At 35.3% G+C, this 24090-nt stretch overlaps 1 protein-coding gene across 4 annotated transcripts in view; it reads right to left on the reverse strand.

Moving 5' to 3' along the window:
- Positions 1-24090, reverse strand: part of AKT3 (AKT serine/threonine kinase 3) — a 153791-nt gene that overhangs the window by 40862 nt on the left and 88839 nt on the right. For all 4 annotated transcript variants that reach the window (XR_014691691.1, XM_084515114.1, XM_084515113.1 and 1 more), the window contains 5 exons: positions 19805-19916; positions 18187-18331; positions 9015-9146; positions 4471-4536; positions 2753-2821 (listed from right to left, as the gene is read on the reverse strand). Coding sequence is in view for 3 of the 4 variants with exons in the window: in XM_084515114.1 (XP_084371240.1) it covers positions 2753-2821; positions 4471-4536; positions 9015-9146; positions 18187-18331; positions 19805-19916 (524 nt within the window). In the remaining variant the exon portion in view is untranslated. The remainder of the gene's footprint in view (positions 1-2752; positions 2822-4470; positions 4537-9014; positions 9147-18186; positions 18332-19804; positions 19917-24090) is intronic.

Consider the following 24090-nt stretch of genomic DNA (forward strand, 5'->3'; position numbering starts at 1 on the left):
TGACTGGCTCTTGCTACTGTGTATTAGGCTTGCTCAGCTCTGTAATAAAGCTTACTCGTATGCTTACAGTTTTGATTGTTTTGCAAACTAACATCCTTGAAACTTTGAATTATTTTTTTTTTATCGTTTCAGACTTCATAGAACTTCTAGGCAAATTTCATACCCAGAGAAATACAGGGACCTGTATTTTGGACTGTAAGAATTTAAAATTTAAGGCCAAGGAATACTCTCTCTTAGGCAGAGTTCAGGAAAAGAAAACAGGACTCAATCCACATAAAAATAACAAATTTTACAATGATATTCAGTTATTTTTCATCAGGTAGCTTGTGAATCATCTCTGTTTTTTTCTAGACAGTAATAACACTTTTTCAATTACAACAAAACATTTGGTTCTGTCTCACTAATGAATTGAAGTAAGAACCGCAGAAGAAATATGCAAGCAGAACAATGATTCGGAATCCTGGTGTGGAGCAACCATCTGAACAAATTTTAGAGTCTAATTTTATTATACAGATAATTACCAATTAAGTTAGTTAAAGAGTATAGAATGTGGAATTATCCTGAAAGTCCAAAGCACGGAAGTTAATCAACTTATTAATCAACTGAATCAGTGTATCCTGTAGAGTAATGTATGTGATAGATTTCACTCCTAAAGCATTTAAGCCTTTACAGCAAAATACCAGAAATCAAAAATGGGAAATATACACCCTGAAAGCATTCCCCAAGAACAGAGCCATTGTTAGTAAATTAATTCATATGCCACATTTTTTACCCATTTTGTGCATCCAAAAGGTTGTGGGAACATTGTAATATACTACTAACTTAAACCTTAAACTGTAATCACATGGTACTTTAATGTAATTCCTTCAAGATAACAATGGTATTCAGAAGTAAACATAATGCCAGAAGTATCATCCTAGTTTTATACTGTAACATAGTTTATGATCAATAGACATTGCTAAACATTTCAACCACAGTGTCTAACAGTAACACTAAAAAACACTTATTTCAAGATTGGGTCCTTAAGCAGCAGAAAATAAACTATAAAAGTTGCCAGGATAAGAAAAATTTCAGTCAATATTTCTGTCTGAATAATTTGCTTCAAAAAATCCCCGAACATTTTGCTTCTATATATTTAGCTAAAGAAAATAATTTTTTTCAAGTTGAAAGAAAATTAGTAAGTTTACGTTTTGTATGCAGTAACACACTTTAACACAACTTATTTTCCTCCAGAATGAAAATCAAGGACCCCTCATTTTACTGTCTTTTTCCTAATCATAGGAAGAGAAACTGAAGGTTCCTAGTACTGAATAGACTTTTTATTACTGTAGTAAGGCAGAAGCCTGAATTTCTCTTGCTTTCACCTGGGTCAGAGTCAAGGATACTGACATAAATTTCTGACAGAAATTCTAAGGTTGTTGTTTAAAACATACTTTCAAAGTACATCTCCTGAGATTACAGAAATGACTATGAAGAATTAGCTAGTTTACAAGGAGTCCTTTTAAAAACTCCCTGTAAGTAGCACTGATTTAGTATTAGTGATACAAGATTAACGCCAAATAAGCCAACTGAGTGTTCAATAGAAGGTTATTATCCCATAACCATTGAGGGAAATTCTGTATCTACTGTCACTAGCCACAATGGTTCAATGCCTGTGATGCTGGGTTCATGCATACTGAGTTGAACAATACATCCTCCTATATGAGAACCCACACCAACATGTTTGGCCACCAATGGTATAGGGTAGCCACAGATGAGTGTAAATGTACATGGATGTAAATGTAAATGTAAATGGACACTGGACCCAGAAATTGCAAGAGCAAGGAACATGAGACAAGTAAGGAACACAAGACCCTGCGGGTGCTTAGGCATTAGAATTGCAGTTGAAGACAGTTTTATTGAAGGAGAATGCAGCAAAATTATAATGTAAAACATAGCATCATGTTGCAACAATTCCTGAATTAACACTTTTTTTTTTTCATAAAAAAAGATAAAGGAAATGCTTAGTCCTTTAACATTATCATGCAGCATGCAGTATACAAAATAACAAATTCCCCCTAGTTCATGTTGTAATGAGATAACATCTGAATAGTTAAAGGCACTCAAAAGGTAGATGAAAGCTCTCTTCTTATATTGCAATTATTTTTAATTCCACTTGACTGATACTCTAGAGTTTTTGATACTCTACTCTTCAGTAAAACACCTGGAGGACAACAAAGGTTTACAACACTATACAAAATTTTGCACTTAGGTTTAAATTTCCAGAGAGTATATCAAGCAAAGGGGAAAGAAGTAAAGAAAAACATGAACACCCCATTCTTTTCTCCTGGGTACTTGCAATGGCTATAGGAAAGAAAAGAATGCATATTTCACATTAAGACAAAAGCAAGACCACTAAACTATTTTAGCTTGTTTGCACTGGATTAAAACCATATCGTACCAGAACCTGAAGAAAAAAAATAATAAATAAAATAAAATAAAATTAAATTAAATTAAAAAGGTATTTTTAATTATTTCTCTCCCGTGAAATTATCTTTCAAAATATAACAGTCTAATTTTTCAAGAATGGGAAGTGTTTTTGAGATAATACTTTAAAGAGTCTTTTTTTTTCTTAATATAATTTTTTTTTTAAAAAAAAAGATACTTCAAAGATACTAGAAAGCAAAAATGGCAAAAAAAAAATACACCCTTTAAATTGTGGCCCAGTGGCATCACTACCATTAAAAGTGCAGAATGTGTTTTTTAAACTTACCTCTCCTCCATTAACATACTCCATCACAAAACACAAACGATCCTTTGTCTGGAAGGAATATTTCAAGGACTTGCAAAGAAAACAGCAAAAGCAAACCAATTATCATCTTGTATTAAACCAATTTCTTGCATTTTAACAGTAACAAAATTTAATTTTATCCTCTTAAGCAGACAATTCTGACTTGTTGAGAACTTTCAGGAACTTTCTTGGTGAGAACTTTCACTGTTTTAATTAACCTATCTGGAGCTTGAGATGAATTAACATAAAAACCTTCATGTCTTCCCTCATCTCTGTTACATGTCCACTGAAAATGAAAACAGGATGCTTTTTATAATAAAATATTAAATAGCTATTAAACTACAAAATTTTCTACTGCATTTCTTACTGCCATACATAGTACCATTCATCTACTTTCATCATTTTAATATCTTATTATGTTGATTTACACAATTGAGAGTACATATTCTTTCATTCTTCTTCCAAATAAAATTGAAGTTATCTTACCCTCCAGCTTGCTTTCAATTCCAAAACAAGTACTTTCTATTTGCGCATAGTATGTAATGTTAAAAACACAGAGTGCCAGATGCATATATTGTTTACATATCATTTTTAAATTGTAACAAATGTTTTCATCAATTACAATTTTTGACTTTTCAAAATTTATTTGATTTTGTCAGGAAAAATGATACAAAAGAAAATCTACAGATGCAGGTTTGGCCTAAAAAAAAGAAATGCAGTAGAACAAAATCATAAGGAGGCTCACATAACTTAAATACTGTGTCTCTAAAACGCTTGTTCATCTCAGAAAGATATAAAGATACAACCATAGTGACGTTTTTGCTTGACTTCAGTGAAAATACACCTACTCCTCCTTACCTTTTACATTCTAATTTAAGAAACTTTTAAAGATCTCATTGACTGAACTTCCAAGAGTATTTTGGCCAAGCAATGTAAATGCAATCCTTTCCTTTCTAAAGGGTTTATGTTTTTCTACATGAGGAAGCTTCCATGCCATGCTTTCATTTTTTTAGTAGAGAAAAAAAAGTTTCCTATCTCAGAATAACATGTTATTTATTTTGAAATCAATTTAAAGATTTTCTAATGTATTACCAAAGCAGGAGTGTAAGAATTACTTCCATAGAAGGAAGTATGTTATAAAATTAAAATTATTAATCATAATTTGTCAGTAGTATCAAAATTCTCATATTCTCTTCAGTATTTTGTTTCTATTAAATATTAACCACATGAAGACACAGATATTGAAGGTATTTAAGCTTTCTTGCATCATGGGTTGCTTTTGCTGAACTAATAGGTATTTTATCATTTTATTGAATTCTTAACAATTTGAAGTTTTCTTTGCAAAAATTACTTCCTTGACAACTATGTGAAATCAATAACTTCTAAAAGATTTATTAAAAGAGTTCATATACAAAAATCGTAAAAAGTCCCTCAACAGTTCCATTCTACCATTAAATTTGCTTTCAGTGCAGTTAAGCTTTACAAAACTTTATTTCTGAACTGTTAAATGCATATTTAACATTAAAGATATAAAAGATATCGTAAATACCAGACAGCTGTTGCATCTTTATAAATCATCATAAGAAAGACTTCAAAAAAACTTGTTCATAAATTATGTTCATAATGGAATGCCCATGTCATTCAAAATTACCTGTTACAAGTTCTTAATTGCACTTAAAACTTAAGTTCCTCATACTTACTGTTAAAAAAGGGTGTCTGGTGTTTTTCAATACTCTGCTTTCTGTAAGCGTATGAGCCACTTCATCCTGAGAAATAAAAAGTACAAGAAGCAGGTTTGAAGTAAGATATAAAATCCTACTTAATTAACTACAAGGAAAAAGTCAACACTTCCAAAAACAAAGCAATATTTCAGATTTAGAAAATGAATTAACCTGCTTGCTTTAAAGGAAAAATGAAAAGTATTCATATTTTTGAATTTTTGAGAATACATTTTAAAGTAAACTAAGTTTGGCACCATGCAATTCTGCATATTTGAATTTCTTTTCTTTTTCTTCTATTTTATTGCTTTAAAATGAAGTCTTTATACCCACTGCATAGTGAAAAGGAAAAAAAAAAAAAAAGATATCTGTTTTGATAGTTTAAAAATGTAGTCATCAGAAAATGCCATTCCGATGTGCATTATCTGAACAATGTACACACAAGTTGAATCAATATGCACGAAACATACACAGTTAGTAGCTGACAGGCAACTGTAGAATATAGTCTAATTTAGCCTAATGGTAAGAATAGCCACAACATTTTTCTGTTTTCTAAACGTTGTTTTGGTGTTTGTTTGTTTTTGTTTAAAATCATTCAGCCAAAATTAAAGAGAAACCACACAAAAGCCCTCCTCAGACCCCACAAAATCCTACAGAAGCCACACGAGAAGTGCTTCGCTGGCAGTGCCTACTCTCCCTCCCCAAGGATGCAGACCTTCTCCAAACAAGATGGGAAACATCCAGGAAACGACTTTCCTCATTCCCAGATAGATTTTGAAAATGGGGCAATTCAGAATAAGACAGACGTGCTCTCCTGTCCCTCAGCCTACGTGGCAGGGATTACCAAAAGCCCCTTCCAAACGGAAAAGAAACTAAGTCGGCCCCGGCAGGTATTTGTGCCTGGGGAAGCTCGCCCGTCCTTGCACCTATGGCCGTCCCCAGGCAGGAGGCATGCCAGAGGTGGGAAGGAGCCTCCAAGGAGGGAGCAAAGTCCTGGAGACAGGGTATAGCCCAGCACCACCAGGCCTGCAGAGAGCACAGGCACAGGCCTGGCAGGGCAAGCAGGAGAGGATGGCACAGAAGAGGGCTTGTGCAGCTCCTGAGGACAGGGAGGAGGACAATAAATTTAGGAAGTTCATATTATATGCATATGGTTGTTTTATGCTGCTCTTTGAGTAACACATGTTGGGAATCCCCCTCTCCCCAGGCTGCTGGGGTCCTGACCTAAAAAGCCTGAGAAGCACAAGGCTGTTTTTTGATATTTACTGTGGCATTAAGCATCAGCTGAGTATTAGACTGAACTAAAGACTAACTTGGTGACTCAAGCATCAGTCATAAGTAAATTTGTTTAGTCAGAACATACTTTAATATTGCTACAAATAACACCAATATAACATTAATGTCCTGTATGTGCTTATCAGGCTCTGCTCTGAAGATAAGGTATTATTAAACTCCAAAGTAAACACAGATGTCAGGAGTTTTAAATTATACGTTTAAAATTGTCAAAATAAGAAGTTAAAAAATAACAACAGAATTAGCAGTAATAAATTATGATGCCATTTAGCTGAATAACAGCGTAATGTTGAATGTAGCTAATACAGACAGCCACATACTGGAGGAAAAACAAAAAAAACACTCAAAGGAAAAAGCAAGTCTAAAGATTTTTCAGCATATCTTTAGAAGTTTTCCATATGAACAATGGCAATATGAAGTAACTTTATAAGTTGCATCCTCTGCTTTGTGGATATTTCTCCCCTTGGGGTAAGGGGGACACGAAACCCATTCACTGTGTTTACTAAAATATATGAATAAACAAAAAAAGTTTCACTCTCTCTCCCTTAAGTATACAGCTGTGTTTCCTGAAAGTTGTGAACTGACCTGATGAACAATTTCCAGCTGGGTGGAGGAACTGGAGGAAGGGTGCAACTGCTAAGAAGGTGCTGGAGCCAGAGAATGGACTGGGTCTTGCGTTGTTGAGAAAGACATGAAAGTTTGAACAGGAGGTAGCAGCTACCACTGTGAGCACCAGCAGTGAGTGGTGCTCACAGAACCCTCTCTCTCTATTGTTTGATAGACAAATATTCCTAATAATTCCCAAATTACTCATCTTGGGCCCCTGTCTAAGAGGAATATGCTCCTCAAAGAAAAGCCTTGAAACTTTTGCACCCTTATTTTGCACCTTGCAACTCTGTGCTTCACACCCAGCACATACTCTAGATGCTCAGACTGTGGAAGACAAAGGAGAAAGGCTGGAGGCAACATCAGGAAAAAGCCTAAGAACCACAGGACTTAAAGTGGATGTTTCTAGCCTAACAAAAATAAATCTTAACACAATGTAAACTTCAACTTACGTTTTTATTGCTACATTTTTTTCTATTCCATTAATTTCATAAAATTTTTCAGTACGTCTGCAAAGTTTAAGTACCCAGTTTAGTTCACAACCCAAGACAACCTATGTGACATCGATATCTTCTACCGAGCAAAGGATAATACATTTCTGTATCACTACTGAAAAAGAAGGAATTCAAAATTCCATACTAAGGAGGTCTGTGTTAAAGTTCTGCTTTACTGCTAAAACTGGAACTTCAATGTCTTCACCCAACCAATGACTCTTAACACCATCAGATTTCAACATAAATGGCCACTTTAAAGTATGAAGCGTATCTATTAATGAAGGAGTTAGTGAAAAGGTAAGAAAAAAATTAACAATGATATAGCAAAACTGAATAAAACACTTTATCTAATATCTGATGGACAGTCTTGTAATAAACAGTGACATGAAAATAAATTGAACAGACTTGCTACTGATCTTTCTGATCTTCAGTGATCTAATTTAGTCTGCAATAATTTTTTTTATTGGTGATGTGGAAAAAAAGTTCATTCTCAGGTTCAGACTACAGGTTAAAAAGGAGGGAGAACAGAACATTACTTGTAAATGCATTTTATAATATCCCAAATTAAAAATATTTTTAAAAATGAATGTGAGTTATTTAGGTATCTGCTCAATTTTATGAAATGTCAAGTTCAAAAGCTTCCCTCGTATGTTAATTTTGTGGAGGTAGACTTAAGAGCTTATCTATGAGGAAAATTTTAATAGACATACATAGCATTGCAGTATACTACTATAGAGACTTTTTACACTGTGATGAAAAATCTATTTTAATTCTTATTTAACTAATTTACTTTTACTTTTTGGTATAATTTTCAATACTGTTAAAGGAAAAGGTAAGGATTAATTACACTTTCTCACTAATCTTACTACTGAGCATTAATTATTTTATTAAGCTTCCAAATGCACAAAACATTAATTTGATATTGACCCTATTCATGTTAATGAAAACAAACTGAGACAACATTTACTGATTTTTGGAAATCCCATTCTTCATCAATTGTAATTTGAGCAAATCTTCAACCTATCTAAACTGCTATCACCCTCATGGGGAAAAAAAGGAATCTACCATTTTCCAGTGAATCATGAGGTTTAGATCAGAATCAAGTTGATGAAAAAGCAACACAGGGGCTGGTTTTCATGAAGCTCAAAGAAATGTAATCACTTTGAGGTTTCTATTCCTTTATTAAATTTAATCAAGAATGATCAACACATTCAAAAGTTATTAGATAGTGAGTGAGAGGCAGACAAATGAACATAGAATAGCCTGCAGAATGCTGTAAGCTCTCTTTCCATTGGTCAACAGGAAAATTGGAAAAACATGAAGACTATTTTAAAATAAAATATATATAATACATAGTAGTTGCCATTCACATTCAGTCTTTAGGAATAACAGTATTCTTAGCCTCAAGCATTCAAAAAATTTCAATTAGGTCCATATCCCTCAAAAACCACCTTAATTAGTAATTGGGATTATTTTAATTGCATAATGATAACAACAGTGTGTAGCATTCCTATTTTCAAGTTGTTTTGTGCAAACAGGATTCAAAACTCTAGAACTTCAAGAAATAGAGCTCAGAGTACATGATCTTCAAGTTTAAACTGAGTAAAATTATAACCAACCACAAGAGCTAACAATGCTACTCTAATCAAGTTTAAGCGACTGGACAATTCCAGTTAAATAATTTTTTTCAGACATCAGCTTCAGACTTCTCTTTTTCCTCAAAAAATGAAACAATGTGCATGTTATTCCCATGCACAGCTTTCTTATCTAACATAGCAAAAATAGAGCATAGGCCCACTAAATTAACTGTATTTATCTGAATAAACTTGCAGATCACTTAGGAAATGTTTAGGTGTACAATATACCCTACAATGCTCTTTTTCTTCTTTTAAACTTTGATCACATTATTTTCTTGCACAGTGAATTATCTCAATGCCTTTGCACACTCTAGGTTATAAGAGAGTGGAAAAAGGCATACAAAATCTGTACACCTAAGTATATTTCACTCATTTTCTTTGCACTTATATTTCTGTCAAACTTAGTTACCATCAAAAATCAAATACACCTTAAGTATTGGATGTTGATTATTCCATTCAAAAACTGACATAATATTAAAACTATAACCTCCCTTACCTTTGCAATAATAACTTCTTTTTTCAAAATCTTCATGGCGTAGTATTTCCCACTGGCCTTCTCTCGGACCAGGATAACTTTGCCAAATGTTCCTTTGCCCAGTAGTTTTAAATAGTCAAAATCATTCATTGTCTATAAGGAGCAAAGAACAAGGATTACCAAGACTTCTGTTATGCAGTTCCAATATATACAAAAATGTTTCTGTATATAATCAAATGATATTACCAATATAATAAGACCAGTTTACAAAAATAGGTACACTTCTATGATTAAGCTCATAATAGCTATATCCTTAAACCATAAAGGTGTATTGATCACTACTATTAGTACGGTTCCCTAAAGTCAAATACTGCACAGTATACCACACACACACACACACAATTTTTAGAAATCACATATAAAACAAGACCTTATTCTATACCAGCATTTCATGAATTCTGCAATTCTAAGAAAGCTCATCAACTCCTGTACTACCACAATAATGCAGCATTTCAGCAGGCTTTTCATAACACCAGCCACTGCACTACTGTTTGTTTGTTTTGTTTTTTTTGAATATACATAACCCTTGCTGCAATATTCTACCAGTAAGAGTATACAGTGACATTTGCATGAGAGGTTGACTTCTAAAACTCTAAGTATAGATTACTATTACATGGGTTTTACATTAATAAATACAGCTCCAAAAAGAAGGAAGTGTCAAATTTTAATCTTTCATGTGATACCATTATAGTGAATTGTCAAGCATCTAGTATTGCCTGAGTTTTGCAGAGTAAACATACTACAGCCACAGGCATACAAGAGCTGGTTCCACCACCAGACAATTTGAGTCCATTTGGGAAGCATAACGCAGCAACTGCAGAGTAGCTCTGTGCAGGGTTGCCTTGGATTGACAATACAGTTTATTTGGCCAACTCAGGACCAAATCGCAGTGGTTTCCACAATGCTTTTTTCAGCCTAATGTGTTACTGGTTTGGGTGCAGCACTGCACAAGCACACAAAGCCTGTTAAGGTACCCAGGAGCATTGAGGAAAGCAGTTAAAAGCTCTGAAAGACAACACAACCCACGTACTGCAGGGTTGCTCCTGGGCAAGCATGTATTTCTCACTCTTATTTGGCTGTAGTAGAAAGGTAGTCTCAACAGTTATTCTAGTTCTAACACCTTTTCTCATCAAGCTTCATTTGTTCACTTTGCTTATCGACAGGATATATCCACAACAGCCACCCAGGCAAAAAGTGAAAATTCTATCTTAATGAGTATCAGAAATGTTGTATATTCCATAGGAATACTGTTGGCTACACCTTAAGTAGTCATCTCAATAGGTAGGAGATATAAAAAAAAAGAAAAAAAGAAAGAGAAGTCACCTTCCTAAAATAACTTTGCCAGAAGTATGCGGTTGAGAAGCAGATAAATGTGGACCCTAGACTTGTTTCTTTTACTGCTCATGTGATTATCTTTGAATTCCATAAGCCTTATTGCTGACTAAACACCCATCTTCTCTAAGGAAAGGAAATTCTAATTCTGCTAACCGTTCCAGAAGCTACACAAGAGTGCTTCGGCTGATTCTCCAAAGGAAGCCCTGTTTTTCACAAAGGATTATTAATTAAAGGCAAAATAAAAAAATAAAAAAAGTAAATGCACAAAATACATCCTTTGAATAGCACTTTCTAAGCTCCAATGCTACTATGGATGGGAATACCAGGCAGGATTCCAACTTGAAAAGAGGGCCTCTGCTGTCATAGATGATACAATCCCTGTTATAAATGCATTAAGCATGATTTAAATATAGATTACTCATGATTCTTCCTGATTTTTCTACACTGTTCCAATGGGAAGCCTATTCCAGACACTCACAGTCTCACAGTCTGGAACTTCTTTCTACAATCTGCACATGTATTCAACTCTTCTTTTTATTGACTGTCCCGTAGTATCAATAACTCTCCCCTTCTTTCTTACTGAGTAATATGCCTCCAAACATTTATAAATAGTAATTATATTCTCTCTGAGTTTCAGTTTCACTAAGCTAAATCTATTTAATTCTGTTATGTACAAGGAAAAGAAAAGATCTTGCCTTTCTTTTCACCTTCCTACTATCCCTTTCTTACACCAGTTGCAGTTTCAAGTAGCTTTCTTGAACAATGGCATTCTAGATAAACTTCTATTTGCATCTTACGAAACAGAACTAGTACTTTCCTTATTCCTACTAGAAACACCTCTAAAAGTGTCTGTGTATCCCGTACGCATTCCAGTAGTGTAGAGTTACTGGGCATATTCTCAGTCAGAAATATGTAGTCAGAAATACTGGCAGCAAAATACATTTGCTCCCGTGGGAAAGAATAGAGGACAAAATTTACCTCTAAAATCATTTATTCCTTTAAATTTAAGTGCTGAGAGTGTTACCATAGATCTGAAGTTGCTGTGTTCCAGTCCTGCCAACAAACTGTGGAAATAATTTATGCAGTCACTCACCCTGAGTCAGTTTGAAATCTGCTCAGAAAGGGGTTAGAACTCAAGTTTCATCAACACATTAGTGCTGTAATTCCCTCGTTTGGAGGTCTTTGTCCTGCAGCTTAAAAGCTCTTTGGCTTTAAAAATTTTTCAACAAACTAGTTCAGGTAACATCTGAATAGCTGGATGTTGCAAAGCTTTATTAAAGATGCTTTCCACATATCAATTGTCTTGCTAAATCAGGAGAAATTACATATTTTTCCCATGTAATGTCAGTTCGGTAGCTGCTAAGCAAACTAACCTTGGTGAATTTCATTCTTGGCTCACACGTAAATTGATGGGTCTGGTTTTGCTGCCAAAAACAATTCACATCAGGAAGAATAAAACTCCATTTTATCCCAGAGAGAAATATGAGTAACAGGGCTTTCAGATAATACTAAAATACTTACTAATACTTTTTAGCTAAAGTAAATTCACGCAAGAAAACTTGAAGTTTATGACCACAGACTTAATGATCACCTTAAATGATCAACTTTTTCAAAAACTAATAAAATGTGCTACAACTAGTGATGCACAAAACTGGGAAAATTATAGGTAAGTATAAATGCAGGTCTATCATTAATGCATCTATAGATTTATTATTAGTACAAGAAGCTCATATTTCATTCATTGTATATCAGTGGTTACAAAATAATTATGAAACATTTTCCTGTCAAAATGAAACTTCTGTTAACAGTAAACTCTAGGATTTGGATCATGCACAGACTTTAGAACCAAAACATAAACGATGCTCAAGCTCAAGAAAAGTATGTCATACAGCTACAATTGTACATCTTTTTAATACTTAGTCAAAACCTACAATAGTTACTTCTCTATAAATATTTTATGATCTTTTTTATTCCAAATACTGATCCAACTAGTAATTAAAAGTGCCTTTTATGGCACTAGCATCCTTTCAACACATTAGCCTTTTGTTTATCAGGGTTCTAAATTTTTCTTCCATTTATTCTGTCTCCAGTCATATTCCTGCAAACTCAAACTTTAAATAATTTTGAGCTTTCTTCTTTGGTTAGGAGAGAAAAGGAAAATACACACGACTTGTTATAATCCTGATAAACAATGCAAAGAGTAATTAATGTAAAACAGCAAGAATTATTAGAGGACAGACAATAATATTAATACATGGATTTTGATTTTGAACTGGCATATGTGAACATTTTTCAGTCACAAGCTCCTAACCTTTAACAAATTGTTCTAAATCAATATATACTGCCTTAATACCATAACCTATTTAATCTTTGATTCTGTTCATAAAATTATTTTTCTTAGCTCTACAAATAACCTGTTATATAAATGCAGGACATTTTCACAAGGTCATAAAACATTCAGTAAGTAATGGAGAGCTGGTGGAATGCAGGTGCCTTATGCAAGAGGAAAATGCTGTCTATATTAGAAAGCACTACCATCAATCTAAAAAGTTACTTCCCATCACCGACAGGAATATCAAGTGTAAGTAATAATTAGTAGTAGCTTTTTATCTATATTGAGAAAATGGCACTGGCAATCAATCTGAGGTTGGTGATTTTCGAAATGGAAGGAGCACATAGTTATTTCTAGTCATGTAGCAAATATAATCAGCGCATTTATTGTTTGAATTAAAATATCTTTTACAGGAAAGTATTGGAAAATACAGAGATAAGTAAAGGAAATCGCACGTATGTTTTTAAAAAAGGCTGGATAGAAGGGAGTTTGAATAACAAATTTGTCTAAACCTCTTCAAGATAGACTTTCATGATAAACCTTCATTCTGTATATTACATATCACCAACTATACTGACAATTTAAAAAATAATATTATTTAGCCTGAACAAATCCCTCTCAGCTACCTCAAAATACAAAGGGACCATTAGGAGGATTAAGTAAGAAACAATGAAAATACAGATGGATTTTCACTGTAACCTAGAATTTTTGTTTTGATTGTTTCCTTTCCACAAAAACTATTTCCACTCATATTCATCACTTGGGATTCCAAGACTAAGATACAAAACAAGCTACAGTAATTAACAAGGGAAAGTTACAATTTATGGAAAAACAAGTCCAATGCATATGTACATGCATGAGTATGCATAAACATGCATTAAAAAAATCTATTAGCTTTGCTATGTCCCTCTCTGTACAAGCGCAACTTGGATCACAATGGAAATCCACTGTTGACTGGTCATAACCACCCCCCAAAAAAAAAAAAATACCAACAATTTTTTACTTCCATCAAGTTAAAAGAAATACATTCAAGGTCACACATCCTACCTCGGGAATTCCTGAAACTTACTCTGTAAAAGCGCGTTCTCAAATTATTCTTTTTAATTTTGTTAACTGGTACAACATACATGTAAGATTGTGATCCAAACACTATTACAATGTTTGTACAGTGTACCCTAGTACTACTACTACCACTACAGTCACAACTGCTACTTCGTCAACTAAAGAGAAGACTTCACAAATATCACAGTCAGTATTTTCACAGAATCACAGAATTTCTAGGTTGGAAGAGACCTCAAGATCATCGAGTCCAACCTCTGACCTAACGCTAACAGTCCCCACTAAACCATTTCCCTAAGCTCTACATCTAAAGGTCTTTTGAAGACTTCCAGGGATGGTGACTCCACCACTTCCCTGGGCAGCCTGTTCCAATGCCTCACAACCCTTTCAGTGAGGAAGTTCTTCCTAACATCTAACCTAAAACTCCCCTGGCTCAACTTAAGCCCATTCCCCCTCATCCTGTCACCAGGCACGTGGGAGAACAGGCCAACCCCCACCTCGCTACAGCCTCCTTTGAGGTACCTATAAAGAGCGATAAGGTCGCCCCTGAGCCTCCTCTTCTCCAGGCTGAACAAGCCCAGCTCCCTCAGCCGCTCCTCGTAGGACTTGTTCTCCAGGCCCCTCACCAGCTTCGTCGCCCTAATTTTGGAAAGTCAGGATATCTACTTTGATAATTCTACGACAACCATCAAGGAAAAACACACAAAGAAACTGCCTTTGTGCTAAAGCAGTGAAAAATGACAAAAATCACACACACACAAAACAAAAATGCATTTAACACACAATTTATGTAGAAGATGGGCAGAACCTTCCCCATCTTCATTCATAAAGTTATCAAATTCCCTCACAAAGAAAGGCCAACAGTTCTACTGATAAAGAATACTTAGCAACCATAAAAGGTCATAACTTCTAACAGTTAAAAATTTATGGGACCATAAACAGCATAAAAGAGGTAACTTTTTCCCATACTTCTGATCTTCCTTGAGAGGCTGGATTTAGAGAGAGACTATCAGAGCCTGAACAAAGCCAGCTCATAAAAGGAGCCCTTTGCCCACACACAGAGGGAGGATCTTGGCTCAACTGATCAGACATGGGCTTGATGCTAAGGGCAGCAAGCCAGTCAAATTGAAAGACTTGTTCGCCCAAAATTTGCTTACATAATGTTCACAAAAGCAGTCATGAATCTAGTTGCAAGCTCAGAGCAAACAAATTTTTAAAATATGTAGATTTGAAAGAGGAAAGTAATAGTTTTGCAAGATTTTAAGCTGTGGCTTAACAGAAGGTTATGGCAGTAGTGCTAGTTCTAAGAATAAAGTCTCCTGATGCTCTCATTCTTTAGAATCTTAGCAGAAGGCTTAGAGATGATACGCAGTGCAGGGTAACTCAAAAAGTCTGCCAAAGAACACAAGACCTTGGGAGATAAAAACACAGATGCCATAGCTAAGGGTGTACTGAAAACTGGTGGAAAATTTGAAATACTTCCTAAACCTGAGGGATGTTGGTAAGCAAGTTTGGAGGCTTCCATAAGATTGATTGCTGTTTCCCTGATAATTTTCTCACTTTTTTATTCCTACTGAACTCTGAGGAGTGATTTCTTTTTTTTTCCTCATTACATTACTTTTGGTTTATCTGAAAAATCCATTCTTTACTCACACTGCACCCTGAAAAACAAATTTGTATATAAATAAAAACCAGTGAAGCTACAGAAAACTAACCAAAGAACCATAAAATGCTCAGCCTTCTCTAAAGCCTATTTACTCCTGCTATGGATCTGTTCAAAACATTACAGTTTACTACAGGTATTGAAATTCCTTTCAAGGAACTAATTTTTAAAAATTCCTGATATGCACAAAGAATGTATCACTAGGAGTTTTCATCCAACATCATGAGGAAGAAACTCTACTTACAAAGAATAGTCCAGCAATGAATAAAAGCAGCAGTTTGCTAACAATTTCTAGTATTTGAAATGTTACTATTACTGTAGAACTTAAGTGGCATATTGACACCATTATCAAAATTGCAAAGTGAAAAAGTGTCTCTGGTTCTTCCAGCTAATCTGGCCAGGGATGTTGCTGTCATGTCTGTTCCAATCATGTTCCATATCCTAAACACTGTTTTCTTTGTAAATCTTTTGCTACCTTTTTAGAGAGAACAGGCCCACTCCTCTCTGCCTTGTTTCTTAATCTGATTATGCTCTTCTACTCATATGTATACCATCTGGTGCATGCACAAGCAAAATTTGCTGGGCATAGATGTAATATCAGGTGACAAAACAAGCTTGTAGGACACAATGTGCAAAAAATCCCTGAAATTAAAAGAAATCCAGTACAAGAAAAGGCAATAAAAATGCGTTTAGGAGTTATAACTGAAATGGTTCTGATTATGTTAACAACTACAAATGCTTGAACAGAAGCTTTTCAGAAACAGTTCCGCAAAGAAATATTTTTCGCAATTTCTATTAACACAGAGGAAGTAACAACTCCCTTCATTATGGTCTCTCAGTACTTTTTTATTCCAAAAACTTCTGAGAACCTTTTGTTAAGTCTCCCAACAGTCAGAAACCTATGATTTTGAGTTTTAGCAAAGGAAATTCCTTGGTGTTATCAGTGTGCTCTTCACTGGCTATGCAGACTCCATTCCAATCTATTATTAGGTATTGAATATCACCAATTTTCATTTCATGTTTGATTTGTAGAGTTAGTTTTTGGCTTGTTGCCAAAGCCATGAAATATTCTGTAGCACTGCACATGCACTGTCCCAGTATCTTCAGCATTTCTTAGAGCATAAGCTGCAAGACAGAAACAAAACTGATCTTCCTCCTACTCGTATTCTCACAGACCCTTTTGTTGTACTGGAAAATGCACTGAACTGTGAACAAGGAAAGCATACGTTTCAGATAAACAACTTATATTAGACAGCATTTATTTTGACACCTTGAAAATGCTTGTTTTTATGCAGTGTTTTTGTATTCCACTAAGAGGATACACAAGCTTGGAATAGTGGTCAGATCTTTAATAGAGCAAACCCAAATCCCTTCCACATAATCACACAGCCTCTTAGAAGACTGACACATCTTGAACACAGCCTCTGTCTTGCTGTCACTTATCGTATTTCACCCTGGAACACAATCACTAAACCTCTGTGCTGCAAGGCTAAAAGTTCAATGCCAACCTCTCCAACCTGATAATGTATGATGAGAGTATTGTTACACCTGTACATAATTAGCTTTTACATTTTTGTTTAGTAAAGAAAGCCTAGAAAATTACATACAATGAAACCACATAAAAGTACTATGCTTGTATTGCAAACTCAGGTTATCAAAAGTTAGGACATGATAGAACTAAGATTTCCTGTCACACCTTTGTTATATTCATAAGGATATAGTTTAGTTGTCAGCCACTGATTTTTCTATAATTCTTGCTTCATATAGTGCAAAGAACAAAACATGCTCTATGAGTAAAGGCATATGTTCAATATTCCTTTTCACTGTTCATCATTCAAAGACATTCAGTTACACTAGCTGTGGGACTATTATGCACTGTCTGCAGACTTCCACTTAATTTTCTACAGCTTTCATTTTCTATCTAGAAAGAATGAAGCCAGTCCTATAGAAACAGGTTATTATTTCTCCTGCAATTTCAATGCTTTTCTTGAGCCATGTCAATCCCATGTAGTAAACGAGAAACATCCATTTGAATCCCTCATTATTCTTCAAGAGCAGTCTGTACCTCCAAAAACACAAGAGAAAATGGAAACACAAAATAATAACAAATTTTGTGTAACACTATCTTTTAAACATACATTTAGTTGTGTGTTTGTCCTGTTAACTCTGAAGGTACACCTACAAGTATGTTGTAGCCAGCTATGCTTATATTCCTACTTACAGCAGAAGCTGCAAAGGATAGCAAAAAGTAAAATATTATTTTCTTGTATGTCACTGAAAATAAAAGCAGAGTTATTTTCCCAGACAGCAAAACCAAGGTCATTAAAAGCCAAGTCCTGCTAGCTTTTCTCATGCAAATCATCTAATTTGTACTGGGTATTATTTGCATGAGAAAGGGGGCAAATCTACTTGTCTAAAGAAAATATTTTATTTCTGTATTTCTAAAAAAGTAAACAAATGAAAAGGGAAAGACAAAAATAATATTCAAACAACAAGCAGAATGCTAACATCTGCCTGAATGGTTGAACTTTGTGTCTGAAAATTGTTGTAGCAGACAGCATAACAAATAAATAAAACTAGAGCAGTACAGCTTCATTGAAATAAAACAAGTATTTACTTTTATGCTTGTAATATGCTGAAATTTGTGTACAAACACTATTGCTTGTATATTGTTATACCAAGTAGACCATTCTGCAGAAGTTACTTACATATTAGACTTACTAGATATTTTTGAAGGTTATTACCTTTCTTTTATGATGGGTTGTTGAAGCATCCATCTCCTCTTCTCCTATATTGTCTATCTGTGAAGTTGGACTACAGTTCATCCTCTCCTCTTCTTGCCTCTGAAGTCTGTCTGCAACAGCCTGGATTGCTTCTGTCCATTCTTCCCTATCACGAACAGGCCAACAAGCATATTAGAAACTTATAAAATTGATCCAAATAAATTATATATAATGTTTTTCACATGCAACATTGCTTCATTGTGCAATTCTCATGTTACACAACAGTAGACTCATATAAATTAATTGTTTCAATTTCTTTCCAAATTCTGCGTAACAGAAACGGTGAAATTAATCAGCATAAAAAAAAGAATCACTGCACAGTTTATTTCAAGAATTAACAGTATCTAATCTTGCCAATACTTTAATATTGAAAGCTTGAAAACTCTTGCTACAGGTATAATACAGATCAGGGCATAGTATGTCATATCCTATCTGATATTGTATGATAATAATCTGCTACTTTAAGAGTGTTTTTGGTGTTCCCCCTCACCATGAGAAAATAACTGTTTTATTAATCTACACCATATGTTCAACTCTTTGTCTGTCTCCTCTTAAAACTGAACTTATTGGCCAATTTCACATGCCCCTCAGAATCCAAGGTCCTCAAAGATAATTAAATTCCAACACACACCACAAAAACCAGCAGCTGCATGGAAGGCGCAGGCCCAGATGAGGGTTTCCACCGAGGGAAAAGCAGGGGCAGCTGAGCCCCTGGCTACTTGGCATGCTGGCTGGTCTGCATAGACCTAGCAGCAGGCCAATCTGCACACCACAGACCCACACCAAGTGCAGTATCTGCTGCTTTTTGCTCAGCCAAGGGATGCAAGAGGAGTCTGGTGGTGTTATGGAATGCAGCAGGAGGTACAGTGCTGCATACACAGAAGGAAGATACGGTGGAGTAACAGTATCATGGTAAAATTGAAAAGCTCTAAGTGAATACACTAATACATGTAAAAGAGGAAACAGTGCAAAAAGCAAAATCGTTGTTTACTTATTAATATAAACAATAAGAATGAAGCCAAACCATAGTATTGGTCTCAACAGGACAATGGAAAGACACAGTGGATCTAACCAGAGATACAGTAAAGATTATTTCAGCAAGGCACACCGTCCTATCTTCTATAGGCTTCTGGTGTCTTAAAAAAGTTAACTCTTAAGAGTGTGTTTGTGTTACTGAAATAATAAAAGCTAATAAGCAACATAAATTATAACAAACGTACTGCTTTCTGTGCCCAAAAAAAAAAAAAGGAGCACATTAGGAGGAGTAAAAGGAAAATCTAAGACAGCAAGGCTGGAAAATACTCCAAAAGCAGGCTTCTATTGTTCAAAATTTCACACTTCAGAGACATATCATGACATAGTTTTGGCTTATTTGAACACACTCATCCTACCTAGTTGCAGGCAGTTTTTACACTAGCTATGAGCTCGGATCATACTTTACAGAAGCTGACATAAAATCTTCAAATAACTGTTCAGAAGTGCTCAGAATGTCACAATTCCCCACTCTGATTATTGAGCAATCCCAGCTGAGACTTGTATATAACGAATACAGAAAGCAGAACAAAAATAAAACTCTCACCGTTCCTCCGGAGTGTCTACATGGAACGTCCTCTCTATGACAGTGGTCCACTGAAGACATCTGATAATGAACGTGTTTGGCTTTGGTCGCTCTGTTTTCATTAGCTGACATTCTAGAGAAATACATGACATTTCCTCCTTTATACATTGCCAGTTAATGGGTGAAGAGCAAATAACATTATTTTGATAAAATACATATAGTTTACATATACACCTATCCAGCACATAGCAGGAAATACAGAATGCCAATATAACCATGGGCTTGAACAAAAGGTAGAAGGTAATGACCATAAGGTGAAGAAATCAGTCAAAGGAATTGATGGAACTTGTTCTGTTCCACATATAAAGAGAGTAATCTCCATTTGCAAACTAGGTCTGTTTTGAGGGTAAGAAGAGTATTAGATCCCAGATTGCTCCAGTATGCCAAGGTAACAGCAGTAGCCAAAGGCACATTTTTCCATCTGTACCTGGCAGGAGGAATATGACATTTTTCCTTCAATGGTAATCATGCTGCAATAACTCAGGCTACCATCAACTCAGGATTAGATTTATCATAAATCTTACCTGGGAAAATTCAGATGCTGAAACCAGTCTGATTATTAAACAGGATTACCCCCCAACACACACCCTGGGGCTGCCCCAGGAAGTCATCTGATTTTTCTTAGTGCCCCTAAGCAGAACCAGGTCCACCTAGACTATTTCTCCTGCTTCTCTAAACTCTTTCTACAATTCCCCAAAGTAGTAATTTCAAAACCTCTGTAAGCAAATATTTCATCCAGCTATAAGAAAATTAATTATTTTATAGCTAGAAGACTTTTCCTAGCATTTAATGCAACTGTTCCAATCATTTAAGCATATTGGTTTTTGCCCTGTTGAGCAGTTTATTTATTTTAGCAGCTATCCCTTTTAGACATCTGAAGACTATTTTTTCTCTCTTCAGTCTTCTCAGGCCTACATCAGTTCAACCAGTCTATCCTCACAGGTTGTGCATTCAGATCCAAGATCTTTCTTGTCACTCAAATCTAGACATACAGTAGACTATCTACTATACCTCTGTCACAAGAGCACAACACTATCGATTCAGGCAATGGTTCGATGAGACTGTATGCTAGATTTTATAATACAGAATACTATACTAAAAAAATTACATTTGTGTGACACAGAACTCTGACCTACTAGAACTCTTTATTCATGCAAACATATTTAAACAACTTTTTTTTTTTTTTTTTTTTTTGGGAAGACAAGGTTACTCTGTCAAAAGTATGACTTGTTTTTTGCAGCCACCACAAAGCTGACATGAACATCACGTCTCGTGTTCCGGTAATTCAACAAGAACGCTATCGTTTGCTCAAACCTGATCCAGATCAAATGTGTGATCGCAAGTCATTGATCAAGTACACAAATTGATCAACAATGAATATGGCAACAGAATTCCTGTTTACGATCCACTCTAAATTCTGTTTTACAGCTACCACCTACCAGCTGGCCTGCACCTTTCACCAATGGAGTTGGATTCTATAAAAAATTGCATAACATAAAAATCTTGCATAAAACCTTGCACTTACTCTTGGTGAATTACGTATTATTTATTCAAGTTAATGTTGACATTTTACAAAAGTCATGTTATATGACACGTACCACTTTGCAAGGCAGGCTATTCTTTCATTGAAGTATATATTATATTGGCTAACTTTTTTCCCCACACACAAATTCAGTGTCCTGACACCTCAACTGTCATCCATAATTTTACAGGAATGCATTTTAAATATTCTCCAAGGAACCGCATCAGACCAAGCAAATTTCTAAACACTCAACATACTTCAGTACCCTCTAGCCTGCTTTTCCCTTCTCTCTTATTCCTGTTGCTAGTGTTAATTGTACAAGCTGCATACTCATAACTGACCTTCTGAAGTGCAGCTCCATACTGAAAATACATTAAAGCAATTCTCTTTCATTTTACTAGTTTATAACAAGCTTAATGCCTTTTTCCAAGGCATTAATTTGTATGCCTGAAGACCTACATGTTTTGGGACCCATTATCTGAGAAATGGCCTCTGTCTCTGTTATAAAGCTACAGCAAATGTCATCAGACTTACTTGTACTGGCATACAGTGCATTTGTACTTAATCCTTAATACAGGCATGAAAGTATTGATGTTCAGGGGTTCTCTGTGAGGAAACCCAGATTTAAGAACTGTTGTAAAGGCTGGCATGGTGTTTTTGGAAAATTGGTCAAGGGCAGAAGTGGACAAGTCTGTCAATAGGATTTTTTTTCTGCAGATCAGCAGAATGCCTCAGAAGCTTGATAGACATATGTAGAAAAAAAAAAAAAAAAAAAAAAAGAATAAAGTAAACACTGTACTACACAGGTGTGTATTCCTTAATGCATAAACCAATGTATTCTCCATACATGTATAACTTATATAAGGCAGACTAGTTGCTGTTCAAGGAGATGACAGTACATTTCACGAACCTGCATATACTATGTAGACTCAAAAGAGAAACAGTAATCCAGTAATTTGTAAACAGTAAACAGTAATTTGGGGGTTGGACCCGATGATTTTTCAAGGTCCCTTCCAACCCCTACAGTTCTGTGATTTTGTGATCCAATCTCACTGCTTTTATATACTCTGCTAAGTCTTGGTTGGGCTGATAGCCGTCCTCAGCATTTAGTGGAAAGAGCTAGAGCAGGATGGATACAAGAAGAGGGAACTTAACACAAAAGCTGGAAGAGAAACACGGAGAACAGAAGCAGATGAAGGGACCTTGGGGAGCATGATGAAGTGGTGCTGCTTAGGATACACAGTTAGGCTTGTGGCTGGCTGCAAGTATTATGAGAGCAAAGAAACCCCTTTCTTCAGGCATACAGCTGAAGTCCAAGTTACAATCACAATGATACTTAGCATAGGGGTAACAGGCTATCTGTTTTGTTAACTTCCTCAGTTGTAGCTTTGAGGAAAGCATAGGGCTAATTTTGTAACAGACAAGACTGCAAGCATTGCCTGTTCTAAGATCACCTGATCTTATCCCTAACAAAACCATCTCCTCCATCTTTAATCCTATCACACTTCAATCACGTAGGCTGAAACTTTCTTTGCTGGGTGTCTGCCTAAAGCTGCACACTGCTGGAAAACACTACGTTTTGGAGATGAGACTTAAAATTTGGCAAACCAAGACCATTGATATCCTTCCAGTATTCCCATGAAAATGTGACACATCTGTCCATACTACCTGCAGGAGAGAGAAGAGTGCAGAAGAAATTGAGGGGAGGGTGGGGTTGGTTTAAAAAAAAAAAAAAAAACACCTTACTAAAGTATAAAATTCTTACAAATCTGTGCATTAAATATAATCCAGATGCTACAGCTATCTCCTGCCTCTACAACTGCTAAACAGAAAGCACTATGTTCATAACAACTCTTGCTATCTTCAGACAGTATGATAAAGAAGCAACCTGGTTGACGTAAAATCCAATATGGAATGATATACAGCAAGTGAAAGAAGAGATATCAGGAACAAAAAAAAACACAAGGAACAAAGGCAGAAGAATGTAAATAGACAAGAAAAAGACTGGAACCTGTGTGGGAAAGAAAAACTAGGGGGATAAAATAAGGCTCACTTGGAAGAACAGCATTAAATTGCAGCTAACATGGGGAGACTGCAAGAGGAAACTACAAGTGGCAGTTGGTCAAGAGACCATAAAGTGATAATACAAATGAGCTAGTTTAGGAGGTAGGAAGGAAGGTAAAAGAAGCTGCCAGGTACAGAAAAGAGAGATGACTATGTTAGTGCAATCTGAAGGCAAAAAGGTACAGAGTCAAACTTGCAGAAAATTCTGTACAATTAAAGCACATCCTTCCCGGTGCCTCTAATAGAGCCAAAGATTTTGAATTTCACCATTCATTTGCTGATTGCAAATACATACAAAAATGCATACATTAAAATAGCATTAATTTAAGTTTGCCAACTCAAACGCTCAAAAATAGGAACAAGTGGAATTAAACTTGCCTATGTCCAAATGCTATATCTAATATGACCTTTACCTACTTACAAGGTATTCTGTATATAATGAATATATTATTGATATATACTTGTATGGATATGCATGTAAATCTGTATCTAACATAAATGTATTATTGGTACTGCATATCATTATTTTTTCAGACCATCCTTAAAGTGATGCACTTTATTAACAAGAACAAAACACTCATTTTAGCTATAGATGCATATACTGAGCTCTGTAACTACCACAGAGTACTTAACTCTCTCAGGTTTTAACTATAAATATCAA

This window comes from Aythya ferina (assembly GCF_964211825.1).
Source record: "Aythya ferina genome assembly, chromosome: 3".
NCBI lineage: Eukaryota > Metazoa > Chordata > Aves > Anseriformes > Anatidae > Aythya > Aythya ferina.